The sequence below is a fragment of the Xyrauchen texanus genome, chromosome 5 (assembly GCF_025860055.1).
Source record: "Xyrauchen texanus isolate HMW12.3.18 chromosome 5, RBS_HiC_50CHRs, whole genome shotgun sequence".
In the NCBI taxonomy this organism is placed as follows: domain Eukaryota; kingdom Metazoa; phylum Chordata; class Actinopteri; order Cypriniformes; family Catostomidae; genus Xyrauchen; species Xyrauchen texanus.
This window is the reverse complement of record NC_068280.1, coordinates 32,116,210-32,130,215: the sequence shown is the minus strand read 5'-3', so window position 1 is coordinate 32,130,215 and position 14,006 is coordinate 32,116,210. Positions and strand designations below refer to the sequence as shown.

General features: G+C 39.8%; 1 protein-coding gene across 3 annotated transcripts in view; it reads left to right on the top strand.

Annotated features, from left to right (window-relative positions):
- Nucleotides 1-14,006, top strand: part of zmynd10 (zinc finger, MYND-type containing 10) — a 65,621-nt gene that overhangs the window by 26,893 nt on the left and 24,722 nt on the right. The window contains exons 1-2 of one of the 3 annotated variants that reach the window (XM_052127548.1): nt 10,570-10,715; nt 10,822-10,930. The exons of 1 other annotated variant lie outside the window; for it this stretch is intronic. In XM_052127548.1, coding sequence (XP_051983508.1) covers nt 10,630-10,715; nt 10,822-10,930 — 195 coding nt within the window. In that variant the 5' untranslated portion in view covers nt 10,570-10,629. Of the gene's footprint in view, nt 1-10,569; nt 10,716-10,821; nt 10,931-14,006 lie in introns of those variants that run through there. One more of the 3 variants, XM_052127550.1, reaches the window with a different exon arrangement.

Genomic DNA, 14,006 nt, shown 5'->3' with positions numbered 1-14,006 from the left:
GGATGCTGAAAACAAGCAATGAAAATAATTAATTGTTGTGTTGTCTGTGGACAACATATGTAGGATTAAGTTAGGAGGATTTTTATGTTCATTTTTATAAATCAATTATTGTAAAATTTCATTAAATTCAAGATTGCAGACTTATACATGTGTGTTCATTTGTACATGTTTGAACAGTATGTACTCTATAGATATGTGTCACTTTGTATATTGTGCTTAAGTGGCTATAGTCGGAATTGTAGTGTGCCTGTGTGCACGTGTGTGTGTGTGCACGTGTGTGCGTGTGTGTGTAAACAATTATAATGTTACATGTATTGTACAGTGCCTATAGAAAATCAGCATACCCCTTTGGAAGAGTACTTTTTTGGTCTTACAGCCAAAACGTCATGATTACTGTTGTAACCTCATCAGGGAACGAGATGTTGTTTCGAATGTAGTGACACAAGGGGTCTTTCTTGAGAGCCTCGCATACCTCTGAACTTGAGAAAAGGCCAATGAGATATTGGCAGACAGAATTTGCATGTCCCGCTCCCGGAAAAAAAATAATAAAATAAAATATATATACACTCACCTAAAGGATTATTAGGAACACCATACTAATACTGTGTTTGACCCCCTTTCGCCTTCAGAACTGCCTTAATTCTACGTGGCATTGATTCAACAAGGTGCTGAAAGCATTCTTTAGAAATGTTGGCCCATATTGATAGGATAGCATCTTGCAGTTGATGAAGATTTGTGGGATGCACATCCAGGGCACGAAGCTCCCGTTCCACCACATCCCAAAGATGCTCTATTGGGTTGAGATCTGGTGACTGTGGGGGCCATTTTAGTACAGTGAACTCATTGTCATGTTCAAGAAACCAATTTGAAATGATTCGAGCTTTGTGACATGGTGCATTATCCTGCTGGAAGTAGCCATCAGAGGATGGGTACATGGTGGCCATAAAGGGATGGACATGGTCAGAAACAATGCTCAGGTAGGCCGTGGCATTTAAACGATGCCCAATTGGCACTAAGGGGCCTAAAGTGTGCCAAGAAAACATACCCCACACCATTACACCACCACCAGCAGCCTGCACAGTGGTAACAAGGCATGATGGATCCATGTTCTCATTCTGTTTACGCCAAATTCTGACTTTACCATCTGAATGTCTCAACAGAAATCGAGACTCATCAGACCAGGCAACATTTTTCCAGTCTTCAACTGTCCAATTTTGGTGAGCTCTTGCAAATTGTAGCCTCTTTTTCCTATTTGTAGTGGAGATGAGTGGTACCCGGTGGGGTCTTCTGCTGTTGTAGCCCATCCGCCTCAAGGTTGTGCATGTTGTGGCTTCACAAATGCTTTGCTGCATACCTCGGTTGTAACGAGTGGTTATTTCAGGCAAAGTTGCTCTTCTATCAGCTTGAATCAGTCGGCCCATTCTCCTCTGACCTCTAGCATCAACAAGGCATTTTCAGCCCACAGGACTGCCGCATATTGGATGTTTTTCCTTTTCACACCATTCTTTGAAAACCCTAGAAATGGTTGTGCGTGAAAATCCCAGTAACTGAGCAGATTGTGAAATACTCAGACCGGCCCATCTGGCACCAACAACCATGCCACGCTCAAAATTGCTTAAATCACCTTTCTTTCCCATTCTGACATTCAGTTTGGAGTTCAGGAGATTGTCTTGACCAGGACCACACCCCTAAATGCATTGAAGCAACTGCCATGTGATTGGTTGATTAGATAATTGCATTAATGAGAAATTGAACAGGTGTTCCTAATAATCCTTTAGGTGAGTGTATATATATATATATATATATATATATATATATATATATATACATATATACGTATAAAGGGAAGCAGGCGTGCGTCTGTCAGTCAGGTTTTTGCAAAGAGGAGCCGAGAATAAGGTGTGGCCAATCACAGTGGTAGGTCTAGTGTCGACACATTTGACACAATGCCTCATTCTCTCCATCAGAGAACGGAGGTTAGAACAGTAACCATGACATTCCCCTTCTGTCACTCACTCGACGTGGTGTCGAATGTAGTGACACAAGGGGTCCCATTTCAAAGCGCCATGCACTAGTTACGTGAGCTGCTGACAGAGGTGCAAGCAGGCTGCTGCGTGCTAGAAGCAACTGTATCAGCTGCATGTAACTCTCCCCAACGCCCCTAGAAAAAGGTGTCATATACAGACCTTAGGATCCCAGCACCCCTAAAGGGGGAACGGGTGCTTCATTACCATCATGGGAGGAAGCCAGCCAGCCACGGCCTTTTCTCTCTCTACGTTGCCCGGTCGTGGTCTTAGGATGACGTGTGTATCTGCCTGACCTAACTCCAGGCAAGTGTCGCTGACAGAGAACGCTTGTAGTTCCCCAACCCTCTTGATGGAAGCAAGCGCTATCAGGAGGGCCGTCTTCAAGGAGAGCGCCTTGAGCTCAACTGAGTCAAGCAGCTTGAAGGGGGGTCTCTGAAGGCCCAAAAGGACCACTGAGTGATCCCAGGAGGGGAACAGGCTTTGCCGGGGAGGGACCTGACCCGAGGTACTAATCGTCAGGATTTATCAGATTTATCAGATTTATCTGGCTTAATTTCCATGCACTCTTCATTGTACATGTTTTACCACTAGATAATTGTTTACAAATTCTTCTTGCAATTTTTTGTGAACATACTTGCCACATCCAATGTCTGAAAAAATAAATCATCCTACATCAGAATATGTAATTACATTATACACAGAACACATTTAGTTCCTTATTGTATTCATTCACAAAAAATAAAAGCAAACTTTGCCTTAACAATGGAACATTCATTAACATATTTAGGTGAGACCGAGAGAAGTTGACACATTCACATCTCACTAATTAAGGTTTGGTGTCAAAACTCCCATACATTTCTCAACAGAAGTTTTGGATGTTAGTTTTAAACACCTAGTTCAAAACCCTCTTAAATTAATATTATTTGTTTTATTTTTTTCCTTGTAATATCACGTTTTGTTATAGCTGTTAAGTATACAAGCATACAAATTATGCAGTCTCGCTCTTCCTTCTAGAAAGATGCTGTCAAATCATGATGTCAAACTGTACTACAGAAACCTTGTCCTATCAAATGTGTTCTAGAACAAGAAGGCACCTGCCCCATTAATCAGCTCACCGCACATGGCTGTGATTTCATCAGCGCTAATGGTTCCTTCGCAGGGCACTTCAAAGAGAGCGCAATCCATGTTTTGGGGTCTTTCCAAACAGAATTTTCAATAATAATCACTGTAGAAGTGAGTCGTGACTGACGGTTATCACTCTTTATGGGAAGAGAATAGTATCAAAATTATTCACAAACGCAAAACCACTTATCCATCAATTCGATGAATGTCATACATGCATATTACTATCCACACACAAATACCTTCCAATTTGTGTCTGTGAAATTCCAAATTAAATTAATGTTCACCTATTTGTACAAATAGATACATATTTGTGAATACATATCTACCCTTTTGTATAAAAGTAACACAATTTGCATGTCTAACCAAATGAAGATTTGGTTAGACACAAATTAAACACAAATTGGCCTTGTGAAGCATTGAAAGTGCATTTGTGGATCAAGTGACACACGTGCATTCGTTGACGTGTTTTTGTGTCTATTCCGTTTTATTTCTTTGAATTTTGAGACTTTTGTTTCACTGTTTGTACCGTGGCTGACCCACACACAACAACTACTGATGAATAAGTCTTAAATACATCCATAATTGTGGTTACATCTTCCCACCAATTTGGGAAAAATACACAAATGTGTGTTTTTTGTGCATTTGTTACTTGTGTCTGTGTCATTTATTATTAAATTAATGTGCAGCTCTTTGTACAAATAAAGACATATGCGAATATATATGTTCTCTTTTGTACAAATAAATCACAGTTTGTGTATGCAACCCAATGAAGATGTCTCAAATGAAACACAAAACGGCCTTGTGAATGTGCATTTGTGGATCAAGTGGCACGCATGCATTGATGGGTTTTCTGCTTCATTCATTTGAATTTTGAGACTTCCTTTCTGTTGGTTTTGCCTTGCATGATCCACATGTAACTTTGTGTAAAGCAGCTACCACTAGACGGCAGTCTCATTTTACAGAGGTACCATTAGGTGTGCGTGGTTTATAAATTCCACTTTGCTCTCACCATCTGTTAAAAAAATCCTCTTTCAGGGAAACTGGTTCTGTAGAGGATGTGCAGTAACGTACAGAGCAGATATGCTTGCACTGGTACAACATCAGGCCACTTCCATGTTGACCTGACATTCATGTGATTCACAGATTACCTTATGGTGTTCTTCCCATGTCTTGAGCTTAATATGAAGGGGGACACTGTGACCCTTGGTAACTTTAAAGACAGTAAATATTCAATTTGTCCTGTTGATGCACTGGCTTATAAGATGGAATGATGCATTAATGTCCTGTATTGGCTGTTCTGTGTGTTTGCGTTCAATGTGTTTACGTTTTTTTTTTATTTATGAGGATATTGCAAACTGGGCATCTTTTTTTGATTACAGGCCATACATAAACCCTTCCTGAGGGGATTGCTGGTGTGGTCAGTGCTGCACTGGCTGGAGATGGAATTTTGGTTGAAGTTGGAAATGGTTTTTGTTTGGAAATGTGTCTCAAAATCACGTCTCCTTAAAACTGTAGTTTCACAGTATAGGCAGTGGTTATGCAGTGGTGGTCTACATCCCAGTCCACATCGGTGTATAGTGAAGTCTAAAATAAATAAGTATACTGGTAAAATATTATACTATAATATATTGTGACTACATATATTAAACAAATAAATATTCATACCTCCATGGACAACTGCCTTAATGAAGTAGCTTTAAAGATTACTTTTTAATTTGACCAGTTTGGCTGGCTTAAACACGCTGGCCAAGCAAAAAGGGCAGTGGTAATTGCTGCAACGCTTGTTGCACTGTTGCAGCTGAGGTAATGCATCACCTCTATGAATTGTTATATGTCTCTACAAGAGATTAAAAAAATAGCACCACACAACTATCTCAACTTTGTCAAATGCGATTAAAAAACTCAATGGTAAGGTAACATTAACTCACAAACAATGCATATAACAGAAGAAAGTGGAACAAACTATTTATATTCATAAATAATAAACGTCTTCAAAACTTCAAATCGCAAGGCCCACTTACAACACACAATACGAAAAGTAACCAAACAGTCCAATAACAAAAACACGATAAAGCCAAGCACAGATTCAGTATTTAGCAGATAAATTAAGCTTAAGTTAATATATATATGCAAATTATTCACCACATAAATGGCAAAAAGATTACAAACTACTCACCGTGCTCTCTGCCATGCTTATCTCGTTGTCAACAACTCCATCCCTCACATCCGTTCTGTGGCTGCAGTTCTGGCGCTGCTGTTCTGAAACTGCTGGTGCTGCGGGTCTGCAGCTGGATATATCTTGCCGGAAGAGCAAGACTGCATAATTTAAATGCATATATCTTCTGAAAATTAATTATGTCAACCTTTATAAGTATACTGGCATATAGATGACCACAAAGTCATCTATAGATATGGACTAAAAGCACCAAAACTTTCATTTTGATTACACAGGGATTTTAAACTTTTTAGTCTTTGTAATATAGTAGAGTTGACCATTCCTTTTAAGGGAGGCCAGTCTTGTTTAATTTTGTTTGCCTGTTTACTTAAGAGCTATAGCTAAACATGGTGATATTAAAAGTAGAAAAGGTTTAATTTAAGAGGGTGTTTAAAACCATCATCCAAAACTTCTGCTTGAGAAAATTTATTGGAGTTTTGACTCAATCTCTGAGGTGCAAAAACCATACATGCAAGATATGCAATGCAAGATGCAGAACATTCACTGAAAGCAGATAATGAAGCAGTTATAAAATTGAGCTGAACAGAAGACATGAGGATGACATGTGCAAATGATATGAGCATATGACAAGCAGGACGACGACATAGGCAAAAGACATGAGCAAATGACCATAGAGATAGAAATAGCGAGAGATATATTGTACAAAGCAGTCGACTTATTTTTGGTACTTACGGAATGCCATACCCAACAACATAATGTTGCCACTACAATGCGTCACAGTAGGTATGGTATGTTCCGGGTAGCATACAGTGTTTGGATCTCAAAATATAGCGCTTAGAGTTCAATCCAAAAAGTAAAATTTTTCATCTGACCATAAATTTTTTTGCCACATGACATTAGAATCCTCCAGTCTTTTTTTTTGCAAAGTGCAAACGAGACTTTGTGTGTCACTCTTTCAAAAGAGTCATCTTTCTAGTGACCCTGCCATACAGGCTAGCTAAAGTTTAGGAGATTATCGTCACATGTACAGAATGAAGAATCTCAGCTATAGGGTCTTGTAAATCCTTCAAAGTTGCTTTTGGCCTCTTGATGGTTTCCCTGAACAATATCCTTCTGGCACGTCTTTCAGTTTGGAATTTGTTTTCAGTATGGTGTTGAGTCTGTGGATAGTAATGCAGGCTGTGCTACTCGAATTACATTCCACCAACACCCCCAAAACGCAGGGCCGGTCAATCCATTTGGCGACAAATCCATTTGGCGACTAGGGTGGCATCGCTTGGGGGGCGCCGATCTACTGAGCCAATAAGTACAGTCAGGTCTATAAATATTGGGACATTGACACAATTCTAATCTTTTTGGCTCTATACACCACCACAATGGATTTGAAATGAAACAAACAAGATGTGCTTTAACTGCAGACTTTCAGCTTTAATTTGAGGGTTTTTACATCCAAATCAGGTGAACAGTGTAGGAATTACAACAGTTTGTATATGTGCCTCCCACTTTTTAAGGGACCAAAAGTAATGGGACAATTGGCTGCTCAGCTGTTCCATGGCCAGGTTTTTCTTCTTACCTCATTATCCCATTTACAAGGAGCAGATAAAAGGTCTAGAGTTCATTTCAAGTGTGCTATTTGCATTTGGAATCTGTTGCTGTCAACTCTCAATATGAGATCCAAAGAGCTGATACTATCAGTGAAGCAAGCCATCATTAGGATGAAAAATCAAAACAAACCCATCAGAGAGATAGAAAAACATTAGGTGTGGCCAAATCAACTGTTTGGAACATTCTTAAAAAGAAAGAACGCACCGGTGAGCTCAGCAACACCAAAAGACCCGGAAGACCACGGAAAACAACTGTGGTGGATGACTGAAGAATTCTTTCCCTGGTGAAGAAAACACCCTTCACAACAGTTGGCCAGATCAAGAACACTCTCCAGGAGGTAGGTGTATGTGTGTCAAAGTCAAAAATCAAGAGAAGACTTCAACAGAGTGAATACAGAGGGTTCACCACAAGATGTAAACCATTGGTGAGCCTCAAAAACAGGAAGGCCAGATTAGAGTTTGCCAAACAACATCTAAAAAAGCCTTCACAGTTCTGGAACAACATCCTATGGACAGATGAGACAAAGATCAACTTGTACCAGAGTGATGGGAAGAGAAGAGTATGGAGAAGGAAAGGAACTGCTCATGATCCAAAGCGTACCACCTCATCAGTGAAGCATGGTGGTGGTAGTGTCATGGCGTGGGCATGTATGGCTGCCAATGGAACTGGTTCTCTTGTATTTATTGATGATGTGACTGCTGACAAAAGCAGCAGGATGAATTCTGAAGTGTTTCGGCAATATTATCTGCTCATATTCAACCAAATGCTTCAAAACTCATTGGACGGCGCTTCACAGTACAGATGGACAATGACCCGAAGCATACTGCGAAAGCAACCAAAGAGTTTTTAAGGGAAAGAAGTGGAATGTTATGCAATGGCCAAGTCAATCACTGGAACTGAAGACAGTTGCAGTAGAGGCCTGGCAGAGCATCACCAGGGATGAAACCCAGCGTCTGGTGATGATGTGTTCCAGACTTCAGGCTGTAATTAACTGCAAAGGATTTGCAACCAAGTATTAAAAAGTGAAAGTTTGATTTATGATTGTTAATCTGTCCCATTACTTTTGGTCCCTTAAAAAGTGAGAGGCACATATACAAACTGTTGTAATTCCTACACCGTTCACCTAATTTGGATGTAAATACCCTCAAATTAAAGCTGAAAGTCTGCAGTTAAAGCACATCTTGTTCGTTTCATTTCAAATCCATTGTGGTGGTGTATAGAGCCAAAAAGATTAGAATTGTGTCGATGTCCCAATATTTATGGACCTGACTGTATGTGTTAATTCTGTGTCAAACAGAATGCTTTGGTGCTGTTTCTGCAAAATGAATAAATAAAATAAATATTTTTAAACCCTGCTACAACATTATTGTACAATAGATTGTGTACTTGATGGGGCCCCAGACACCCCAGTAATGATGAAAGCCTATAAATGTGCCTGCTGTGAAATATACTGTACAATGTGCATAGATATTTAGTGCAGTGTGCCTTTTTTTAACACCTTTGACCACTTGACTTGGTTTACAAGCACTTTGCATTAAAGTTATTCCTATAACTTTAAAGTGATACTCATTTATGATGCCCAAGAAGCCATAACATATTTCTTCCCAATATTGTTATAATTCATGTTTTGTTATTTTTGGTTTAGACACATTAGGATGCATTATGTGTTAATTTGTAATTTTTACATAAAGCAATACATAGCTCAATGCCCTGCCGATGTTCACTCTAGTTTTCGCTCGACCACAATCATGTTCCCACTTTGCCAGACAGGATTCAGTAGATTTTTTTGTCTTACTTTGAGTTTGTGTAGGAGTCGGTGTTGTGCTGGGAGCCGGATGTTTGCTGGATTCCATCTATAACGTTACCTAGTGTTGCAGTTTGTTGTCGCTGTTGAATATTGAAAGAGAAGCGATTACTGTCTGAGGTAAGGCTCTCAGGAACGCGCATAAACGTCACATCCTTTGGATTTTCCAGGCAAACAAAAAAAGGTAACCAAAAAAAGGTAACTGGAGTCATAAAGATTAATTTGATGCTGCCTTTATGTTTTTTTGGAGCTTTATAATAATAATAGAGTAAATAATGAGATAATGGTGAACTGTCCTTTTTAGGAAAATGTACTTTATTTCTGGTCGTATTACCCAGATTTAAAAAAATATATATTTATTTTAATTTTCCAATTAAAGAGTAAATATTTTGAGAGGATGCTTTATTGTGTTGATAAATAATTAGTCTATGTCTTGACCATCTGTAGTAGATAATTTATAATATATATATATGCATATATTCCTGTTTGCGCACAGCTTCCCTGGCAAAGTTTAAAATATCAGGTCTGGAGAAGAGATTGTCAAGCTCCAATGCCCTCCCTCTGCATCTCTGCATAGCAGTGCAACACACATCGGCACATCAGACACAGACATGCAGGCAGGCAGGCAGGCAGGCAGGCAGCAGCCCCTCCAGCTCCTATCCCAGTTGTGTTTTTCTTGGCTTGTGTTGAGGTGAGGTGAGCGGTGATGAACAAAGGACTAAGCTACCAGTGCCTCGCCAAAAGTCAAATATAGGTGGTGTCTTGTTTGGAAGGATGGGTCCTCCGGAGGTCGCATTTGTCAGCCGCATACCTCATCGAGACTGCCTCATTTAATTTATTTATTTATTTATTTATTTTTAAATGATTTACTGGGAACGCAAAAAAGGTTAACAATTGTATAAATGTAAGTGCATATATAAAAGTAATTGACAATAGATGAAAAATAAAGAAAAAATATTAAACGAGACAGCCTCGATGATGTATGCAGCTGACAAATGCGACCTCCGGATGACACTGCCTTCCAAACTAGACACAGCCTTTAACTTGTGTCTTGACTCATGAGCTAATTGCCAATATAAGTTAGCTGAAGTTTAGCTAAAGCAATATGTCATAGCCATACAGGCTAATGCACTGTACTTAATGGAGACACTACAGGTGAATTCAGTAAAATTTTTGTCTAATAACGTCATTACAATAGCCACATTGATATGAAAATTAGCCGTTAACTAATTAAAATGCGCTAATTTGCATAGGCCTACATTGACAAGGCAATGCAGGTGAATAGATAAACAAAATAACTAAAGCTTATCACCCATAAAGCATATGGTGTATTCCAATAACACAAAATAATTAAAACGATTTATTGCTTTGTGCAAAATAAACAAATTAGTTGACTATTATGCCCCTCTGCTTGGTGCAGTCATTTAATCTAAATAGGACTATATCATTAAAACTAGTAGCAAAGAAAACATGCACATTTTTTTTGCTGTTGCCTGCTCTTGTGATAAACCTAGTGAATACTATATAGACGACCACTCTGTGTGAACTGATTATTTTGTAGAAATCTGTTGAGTATGAAACAATTGCATGAGTGTGAGGGAATTAAATTAAATTGGTAAAGGGAGTCATTGTGTTAATATGTTTAACGTTATATATATATATAATTATATATATATAATTATGAGAAGTGCCCTTTTTTTCCCACTTGAGCCTCTGCCCCCAAAATGTCTGTGCACGTCCCTGCGAACCCGAGCGCTTGTCCCGTCACTTTCGCACGTCAGTGTTTACATGTAACCATAGTAACAGTTTTCACACAGTCTGTACGAATAGAAATTAGCCAAGACTTTTGTCGCTTTTGTTGAGTTTTTCACAACGAAGGACATCCAGAAGAGATGACTTCATTACTACTACACGGTGAAGCTGAAGGATATATTCAAAGTCTGGAGAAGATGTCATTGCGTGATGTCGGAAGTCCAAGGTACAGAAATATACAATCTAAAAGTAAAAGTTAACCTGTTCTAAAGTACACGCATTTAATCATCATCCTCATTTAATCACCCCCATTGTCGTGTTTGTTTGAAAAGGTGGTTTCGCCAGCATGAGTTCATTGAGAAACTCAATATGCAGGCTATTCTAAATGCCCGCACCAATCAAGAGGAATTTATAAAAGACCTCTTCGTTTCACTTGGAAAGGTAATTTAATATTTATTAACAGCGTTCCATAATAAATGTCTTGTTTCCTAATTTTTCTTGAAAGCAAATGTGGGTTTCAATTGATATGTTATAAATGGAGAAAGATGCTTTTCCCCGATGGTATCTACCAGCAGGGGCTAATTGAGTCACGCTAACCAACATTGACCCACACTGTAAACCAGAATGTATTATTGGTATAAATTTGTGAAATATTCAAAATTCGGACAACACTGCAAAATATCCGACAGCTGGTTTGATGCTCTATGCTATACAGGCAATTTGAACACAGCAACATTTATTGGAACATGTTTATATTAAAGTATTGACTTGTTTCATGTGACGTCATTCCAAGACAGCGCCGCCTTGTTTGTGACCGAAATTCCATTTACCTTCAATGTGCTGCGCTGTGGGATGCGGCAAAAGTCGACGACATTTTTGTTTCTAATTATAAATCTTGGAATCTTGGTGATACTGCTGTTCCATTACCAGAGCCTAAATGTATTTTTTCTTTCAATAAAGTTATTTTAAGTGACACGGCTTCCTTTCGCCAAACGCAAGCAACAATGAGGGAGGGATGGATAAAAACACTCTTGGTGGTCCTTGCTCATTTATTCAGACATGTCAGTTATCTATACATATGTCAATTTTATTCATAACACCATAAATTCGGATACAATTAAACTCGAAATGCATGTAGGACGATGTTATTCATAACACCCAGACTAAAAGGTATGCATGTCATGTAACACATTGCGATAAAAAAGCACTGTAATGTGAAATATATATATATATATATATATATATATATATATACACACACACACAGGGCTGGACTGATAATCTGGCATACCGGGCATTTTCCTGGTGGGCCGATGCACTTTGGGGCCAATCAGGGGCAGATTAGCCATCGGGAGAACAGAGCGAGCCGGTGGGTCAGCTGCGAAACGGGCCGAATGGGCCGCGATAAGCTATAACGAGCCGCCATGTTATGCAGAACGGACCAAAAAAACGCTGCCGCGATATGCATATATACACACACATTTAGTCAATTCACATTACATCATAAGAAAGTGAAGCACAGACCTTATACCTCCAGACTACAATGTAAACACACTGTTCATATACACTAACACAGGGTTCACACATCCACTGTGAGTGGGGCTTGAGCGAGATGCAAGCGGCGCATGAGCGGGCGGTTTTATTGGACGTTCACATTAGCTCTTTCGTGAGAAACAGAAGTGCCACTGCACAGAAAATAGTTATCTATGGGGTCCTACGCCAATTCTTTCCTTTAGTAAACTGGTAATAAGCTGAGGTTTGTTATTGCTGATTCAGGGACAACCGTGGGCAGTCACGTGCACTTCATCTTATTCAAGCACACTTGGTTGTGATTGGTTAATGTAGTGTCTATACTGTACACATACTGTATTCACAGAATGGCAAAAGATTTATTATTTAGATTTATTTACTTTCCTTTATTAAGTTGTTTTACTGAGTTTACTCGCATGCAGGTAATAAGTATATCTATCTATATATATAAATATATAACATCACTCACACACAACAATAAAATATTGTGTAGGTCCACAGGTGTGTCAGACTGGGTGCAAAAAAAAAAAAAAAGTAATCGAGCACGGTTATATGCTCCAATCTGCACGCTTGTCACCTCAGCGGTATTATACAGTCCATGGTTCAGTCACGAGATGCGCTGCTTTTACGGGCAGAAATTCACAATCTCCTCTTGAAAGACTGTTCCTTGCGATAAAGATTGTTCCAGACTGCCAAACTCACAAAGGGTTATACAGCCGCTATTTTCTCATTCCGAAAAAAGATGGCAGACTTCGGACGATCCTATATCTGAGATGCACGTGCTTGCAAAATGCCTATTCAAAATGTTAACTGGTGGATCTTATAACACATCCACCCACAGGACTGGTTTGCGTCAATAGATCTTAAGGACGCATACTCTCATGTCCGAATTGTTCCACATCACAGGCTGTTGTTGAGATTCACGTTCGAGGGAACGACATATGAATTCAAAGTCCTCCCCTTCAGATTGTCTCTGGCACGTGCACGTTCACAAAATGTGTCTATGCGGTGCACACCCCTTTGAAGATGAACGCCGTACGCATTCTGAATTACCTCGACGATTGGCTATTACTGGCCCAATCAGAGGCTCTGCTATGCTAGCACAAGACTTGATACTTCACTCTCCAGTGCTGGCCTAAACATCACGTACCTTGTCACGCCTGGTGCCGGTGCGCGTGCGTGTCACTGTGACACACCGCTGTCTGGCTGCTCTTGCAACATGGACATATCTAAACCTTTATCAGCAGGGTCAGGTTTTATGCAGAGTCAGGTTTTCAGACAGAATGTGGGGACCACAGATGCGTCCAACATGGGTTGGAGCAAGCTGTGCGATGGACACCTGACTTTCGGCACTTGGACAGGTGCAAAACTGGTGTGGCACATCAACTACCTGGAAATGCTATCAGTCTTCTCAGCTGTGAAGGCTTTCCATTCCAACATTTGGTCAGACAATACATCAGTGGTAGCGTATATAAAGTGCCAGGGTGTCACTCGATCGCAACCAATAATGAGCCTGGCACAATGCCTCCTTATGTGGAGCACACGCCATCTCCTCTCCCAGCTTGCAACGTATGTTCTGGGCCGTCTGAACTGCAGAGCAGACATGCTGTTTCGCCAGGGACCATTGGCCGGAGAATGGAGACGGTTCTAATTTTTTGGGTAATGTTCGGCAAAGCTGATATTGGCCTATTCGCCTCTGTGGAGACTGCCCAATGTCCTCTTTGGTACTCCATGTCCCAATCCCCACTGGGGGTGAATGCCTTCCTTCACTCTGTCATCAGCAAAGTCTGAGAGAACAAGGAAACGCCATCCCATTGTGCAAGGAATACCTAAAAGCATCCCCCTTGAAAAACCACCATCCCATTTAGATTAACTGTGTCATGTATAAATTAGAACCAATCATGCAAGTAAAATATTTTTTGTACATTTGATAAATAACTGACATTAAATAAGGGCGATTAGCCAATCAGAATTGGATTGACATGTG